Source organism: Theropithecus gelada, chromosome 14, assembly GCF_003255815.1.
Source record: "Theropithecus gelada isolate Dixy chromosome 14, Tgel_1.0, whole genome shotgun sequence".
Lineage (NCBI taxonomy): Eukaryota > Metazoa > Chordata > Mammalia > Primates > Cercopithecidae > Theropithecus > Theropithecus gelada.
In genome coordinates, this window is record NC_037682.1 from 14,481,898 (window position 1) to 14,488,938 (window position 7,041).

The following is a 7,041-nucleotide window of genomic DNA, read 5'->3' on the forward strand; positions in this document are numbered from 1 at the left end:
CTGCCCCTTCCTTGGTGACCCTGAGCAAGTTAGTTTTCCTTGCTGACACATCGTTTCCTTATTTTGTAACATAGGGGATAGTTCAATGTGTATTTTACTACTGCAATGAGTATTTAATTAAATAACTTCCGTGCCTGGTACATATTAAGTGCTCAATAAATGTTAGTTATTGTGATTATTGTGGAGGTTCTTTTTTTTTTTTTTTCTGAAGAAATTCCTTTTCCTTTTTGGCTATCTATGGTACAGTCATAAGTGACCATGAGGAAGGGTGAGAGGAATCTAGAGGGAAGAGTCTCCATGTTCAAGTAAGAGCACCAAATGTCTCCCTTGCCTGAGGCAGAGGTGGAGGTGAAGGCTTGGATCATTTAATTCTCCAGCAATTTGGATACATAAGTTTCTACACATGACCTAAGAAAACACTTTCTTCCTTTCCAACACCTTCCACAGGGCATCCTTGATCTCTTTGTTCCTCAAACTATAAATGAGAGGGTTCAGCATGGGGATCACCAGTGAATAGAAGACGGACACCACCTTGTCCCTGCCTAGCGAGTAGGTGGAGCTGGGTCGCAGGTACATGAAAAGGGCTGTCCCAAACAGCAAAGTCACCACCATCAGATGCGAGGCACACGTGTTGAAGGCTTTCCATCGGCCCTCTGCTGAAGAGATCTTCAGGACAGCAGACACTATGTAACCATAGGAGATAAGGAGTTGGAGGAACGATGTTCCTCCTACAGTGACCACCACGAGGAAATTCACCACTTGACTGAGGAAGGTGTCAGAGCAAGACAGAGCCAGGACTGGTGGGAGGTCACAGAAGAAGTGGTTAATGATGTTGGGTCCACAGAAGTGAAGCCTAAATACGGAGCTGGCCTGGATCAGGGAGCTCAGGAAGCCACCAACATATGCCCCAGCCACCATGCGTGTACAGAGGCCCTGGGTCATGATAGTGGGGTAGAGAAGGGGGCGGGAGATGGCTGCATATCAGTCATATGCCATAGCAGTCAGGAGAAGGCACTCAGACAGTCCCATGCCGACAAAGAAAAAAAACTGAGCAGCACAGCCCACAAATGATATGGTCTTCTGCTCCCAGAAGAAGTCAGTGAGCATCTTGGGAGCCACAGCAGAAGAGTAGCAGATGTCAATGAAAGATAAGTTGCTTAGGAAGAAGTACATGGGTGTGTGCAGATGGGTGTCACCCCTGATCAGAAAAATGAGGGCCAGGTTCCAGGCCAGGGTCGTAAGATAGATGCCCAGGAGGGTCACAAAGAGGAGCGCCTGGAGTTCTGGATGGTCTGCGAATCCCAGGAGGATGAACATGGTCACTGATGAGCTGTTCCAGGGTTTGGTTATGGACATGCTTCCCGTGGACCACAAGGACAAGATGCAGACCTGAGATAGTAACGACAGTCCGCATTACAGGTGGTATTAGCAAATAATTACAAAACACATGAGAGGGAAGGCAGAGGATTACAGGTTACAGCGTTATGCAAAGACTGTTTCCTTTCTCGGTCTCAGTCTCAGTCTCTCTCTCTCTCGAAGGCAATTGCAGTCATCATCTTAAATATTTAGGCAGTATAGTGTAGCTGATATGGGTTTAAACTTTGGATCCCAGATCCCTAGGATCAACTTCTGCCTTGACCATTTATTTACTAGTTGTGTTACTTCAGGTGAGATAGCTAACATCTCTGGCTTCAACTTATCCTTAAAACTGGATGATAGCAATTACTTTATAGATTTGTTTTAAGTGCCTGACATATAACAAGTGACCAGTGGGTAGTTATTAGGACAGTCCTGTGTGCCTCAGGTCAGTCAGGTCATGCCTTGGAATAACTATTCATCTCCTTTACCTAAGTTTCCAATTAGGAGGGAAAGATCAATGGAACTAGGTTCAGCTATGTAGTTGTGAGATGATTAATCAGATAGAATGTTTTTAATGCAAAGGATTAGGCCACATGTATATAAAAATGTTCTTAATTGTCAAATATTGGGTCCAAATATACTAATGTAGGTTGAATTTCAAATTTATCTCAGTCTGAACTTTCTATTTTATTTATTTTTTAATTAATTTTTTTTTTTTTTTTTGAGATGGAGTTTCACTCTTGTTGCTCAGGCTGGAGTGCAACGGCACGATCTTGGCTCACTGCAACCTCCGCCTCCCGGGTTCAATCGATTCTCCTGCTTCAGCCTCCTGAGTAGCTGGGATTACAGGCATGCATCACCACGCCCAGCTAATTTTGCATTTTAAGTAGAGATGGGGTTTCTCCATGTTGGTCAGGCTGGTCTCGAACTCCCGACCTCAGGTGATCCACCTGCCTCAGCCTCCCAAAGTGCTGGGATTACAGGCGTGAGCCACTGCTCCTGGCCTGAGTTGTTTCATTGTTGAGTGTGGGCTCTGGATCTAGACTGCCTGGATTCAATTCTCAGCCTCACTTAGTAGATGTGCGATGTTGACTAGGTCTCTGTAAAATTAAAGATAATAATAGCATTTACATTGTTATAGGATCTATCTAATTATCTATCATCTATCTATCTGTCTGTCTATCATCTATCTATCATCTATCATCATCGTCATGTATCTTCTAATCTTAAAATATGCCTGGCCCATAGTAACTGTTCTATAAGTATTTGTTGTTGTTGCTGTTGTTATTTTAAACCTAAGTTACAAAGCATCCTCAATCAAATTATTTGAATTTTCAGTGCATGAAGCATCTTTCAAGATCAGGGACTTGATTTTATTAAATCCACACCAGTAAGGACTCCCATTGCTCCCTCACACATCCACACTGAGTGTCAATGCACATTAATCAGAAGCTAACTGCAGTCATCGAGTCTCTGAATCTGGGTCCCTAATCCTACAGAAAGTATCGGGAAAAATGTGGTCAGATGGCCATGTGGCTCATGGTGAATGACCCTTAAAGGTTTGGAATATATCTTGATCCTTCTTCAATTCTTAACCCAAATAATTTGGAAATCAATGAAATTATTTTAACTGCCTTTTAAATTAAAGAACTGTGAGATATTTGGTTAACGATCAATATACAAATGTGAACTATTGAAACAAAAAATGATGTTCCTGATTAATAAAAAAAAAGGAAACTGAACATTATGATCTATCTCTTGAAATAATAACTCTTAACATTTTGGTGTATAGTTTTTATGTACAAGTATATGTTTATGTGCATAGGTGTTTGTATCACAGTACGCAAACCTTTGTAACTTGTATACATTATAGAAATCATTGCAAGTCAATAACTTCACAATTTGGGAAGTAATACTCTATTTGTGCTGAATTTTTCTTGCTCAGTTTAGGAGAGCCACTTTATTTTGACATCCTCAGTTTTCACAAATCAGTCTACGTCTACTCATTGCCAGTTAAGGTCTCATTAACATTCTTAATGTTTTTTTCCTGGAACTTGCTCAGACAGATGCCCTTGAAATTGGGCCTCATTTGCTCCCCTCTCAGTAGTTCCTTCTACATATTTTTCAGTGCTAAACCCCTCAAATTTGGATAATGGGAGAATGTGAAGCTCCTTTTAGCTATCACCATGCTGCCATTTGTGCAGAGTTTTAGATCTTCATCACAGTAGTCACAATATTGTCGGTATGACTTTAAGCTTCATCCTATATTCTAAGGTTTTGCTCCTGTTTGTAAAAGGTTTGTGAACTTTCTAGAGTCAAGAGAAGATTCTTTATCCTTTGAGGAAATAAAAGAGGAACGTGCAATAAACTTTGGCATAATTGAGAGCAGACGTAGAGCCACATGGAGACATTGGGAGCTAAAACAAAAAGAGCTCTGCAAGAAGGTAGTGGTTTGATCCTGGGTAGGCTTTAGAAAAAGCCTGGTTCTAATTCTGACTCTGCCACTTGCCAGCTGTGGGATGTTGGGCAACTCATTTAGCCTTTCTGAGTTTCAATTTCCTCATTTGTAAAATGGGAATAACAGCCACTACTGGCCAGGTGTGGTGGCTTATGCTCATCATCCTAGCACTTTGGGAAGCACAGGCGGGAGGATTGCTTGAGGCCAGGAGCTCCAGACCAGCCTGAGCAACATGGTGAGACCTCATCTCTACAAATAAAAATAAACATGAAAAAAATTAGTCGGGAACGATGGCATACACCTGTGGTCCCAGCTACTTGGGAGGCTGAGGTGGGAGGATTGCTTGAACCCACAAGGTTGAGGCTGCAGTTGGCTGTGATTGTGCCACTGCACTCCAGACTAGGTGACAAAGGGAGACCTTGTCTCAAAACAACAACAAAACCAACGGTAACAACAGAGCTTGAAAATTGCTTAAGATAATATATAAAGGGCTCATGATGGGTCTTGAGATAGAGTGTTTGCTTAATAAACTGGGACTGTGACTGTTATCAGCAGCACTTATTCCTTAAAGTATTATTGATAGAACCGACCATTAATTTTGAAACACTTCCTCCTTGTATAATAGGTTGAAGTATGCTTATGTTAGAGAAATAAGAAGTTCACTAATGGACCATGCAAGTTTGTAAGAAGTGTTTACGAGTGAGGTTGAGGAACTTAATGACTGGAGGTCTGATGGGTTAATTGAAAGTCTGTTTTGAATGTTGTCATCAGGAGGGAGAAATTTTGTATTTAAGGATGAGATTTCCCAGCCCCAGAAACAGAAAGTGGAGCTGGACAAATTGAAACAAAAGGAAAAGTATATGTAGAGTTTTATTCCCACGTATGGATGCCCTGGAGCTTATTTTAGAACATTAGAGAGAAGGTATCTTAAGGGTCGTATGGAGTGCTTTATGGCACGGAACCCCGCTCACGAAGAGGTGCTTCTTCCCTTGAGAGGGAAAGGAGGTTTTATTCACTCTTGCAGCAAACTTGTGGAGCCTGGACTCCCTACAATTCTATGATACAGGTGTAATCAACACCGGGTCTATTTTACAGAGCTGAAGAGGAAGAGTCTGAGAGGCTCAGTGACCTCATTAGACTCGTAGATGCAATTCCAGGATCTTCATGAACTACACTGTCCTTGATGGACACGGGAAGATAATAATACAGTAAAACCAAGCACCTAGCACAGTCCTTTGCACATAGAAAATACTGGGTAATTGATGGGGACTTGTAGAGTTGATTTATGATTCTGTTCATTTTCCATCAAATATATCTGGAGGAAGTGCTAAACTTTATAACCAAGTTTGCCTCATTTGAACTTCACAGACACAGTTGGTGATGGAGGAAAAAATTGAATGATGAGAAGGACCTCAGTGAGCCAAATTGTGGAGTTGGAGGTGTTCTGTGATTTCCCCAGCAATCCTGATCTGAGCTGCATGTCCTTCACTTCATGATGCCATTTCCTCTCGCTCCTGCCGGTGCCTGGTGCCCTCAAGGTACTGCTCTTCCAGGTCTTTCTTTCATCTGAATGTACAAATGATTGATGAAATGAGGAGTTCCTCTCAATGTAAAGTGATAATGCTAAAGGGGTCAAGACTTTAATTCAAGAATTAAGATTCAGATGGTATGATTCACAGCATTAGGGAGAAAAGAGAAGGAGGGTTTTGGAGTTTAGAGGCGTCTGCAGTGTTTAGAAAACCTGCTATGTAAAGTGTGTCTGGATTACAGGTCTTCTAAATTACTTTGTGGATTACTTACTAATAATTGAGGCTCTGTTTAAGGGCATAGAGGTTCCTTCAGAAATGTCATTCCCTTTTAATCATCTTGGTAGTTGCAAGGGCTCAAATGTACTTCAGGAAGCCCATCACAGGAGCAGTAGAGAATAACCAAGATTGGGCTGTGATTTCAGAATCAGGCTCTTAAATGCCTTACTCAGATTATCATGGTGAGCAAATTTCCCTCCTTAGAGTAACCTTGGTTTTTGAAAAGACTGGTTTCATATTTGTTTTACCATAGCATCTAATAGTATGCTGGGTTTACTGTTCACAAAATTTGTAATGAACAATTAATGCATTTATAAAGCTAATAATTCATCATGGTTTTCTGAAGACTTAAAAAATACTACTGAATACTTAATAGTCAACTGCTTACCAGTTAAAGAGACCATGTGTTTCTTTTAGCTCTCTTTTAGTAATATGGCCCTTTTAAGACAATATAGAATAGTGTATTAGGCCCTTTTTCAGGACTACCTGAGGCTGGATAATTTATAAAGAAAAGAGGTTTGGCGACAGAGCGAGACTCCGTCTCAAAAAAAAAAAAAAAAAAAGAAGAAAATAGGTTTAATTGGCTCACAGTTCAGCAGATCGTACAAGTGTGGTGCTGGCATCTGCTTCTGATGAGGGCTGCAGGAAGCTTATAATCATGGTGGAAGTTGAAGGGGGAGCAGACGTCTCATATGGTGAGAGCAGAAGCAAGAGAGAGAGAGCAACAGAAAGGGGCCAGGCTCTTTTAAGCAACCCGCTGTTGCCTGAATTCACTCATCACCAAGGGGATAGCACTACCCTATTCATGAGGGATCCGCCCCATCACCTCCTACCAGGCCTCACCTCCAACAATGGGGATTACATTTCAACATGAGATTTGGAAGGAACAAACACTCAAACTATATCAAACAGAGTCCAGCTTATCGTATACAACAATTAATAAAACACTGCACTGGGAAATCTATTCAACTGATAAATCAAGAGCATAGAATTATCTGAGACAGATAACAAAATTGAACATAAATCCTAAATTTCTGCATATTATCTGGAATTTCAATTTTGAATTGGAGAAAGCTCAAATATGAAAAGAATAATGTACATTTGAAAAACTGTGGCAAAAAAATCTGTAAATTCAAATTTTCCGTATTCTACTTAAGTACTTAAATGACAGCAGAGAATGCTTGAAAACAAAAAAGTATACAGCAGACACCTTGAAAAGTATAGTACTGAAAAGAAATGAGCTATCAAGCCATGAAAAGACATGGAGGAACCTTACTTGCATATTACTAAGTGAAATAAATCAACCTGAAAAGGCTACATAGTGTATAATTCCACCTATGAGACATTTTGGAAAAAGCAAAACTATGGAGACAGTAAAAAGATCAGCAGTTGCTAGGGGTCAGAGAGGGAAGGGTGAAT

General features: G+C 40.8%; 1 protein-coding gene across 1 annotated transcript; it reads right to left on the reverse strand.

The window, feature by feature from the left end:
• Positions 1-408: 408 nt before the first annotated feature.
• Positions 409-1,356, reverse strand: LOC112605637 (olfactory receptor 5A1). Its single transcript, XM_025355295.1, is given in 1 exon segment — positions 409-1,356. A coding segment is annotated over 1 exon segment (948 nt).
• Between the last annotated feature and the right edge of the window lie 5,685 nt (positions 1,357-7,041).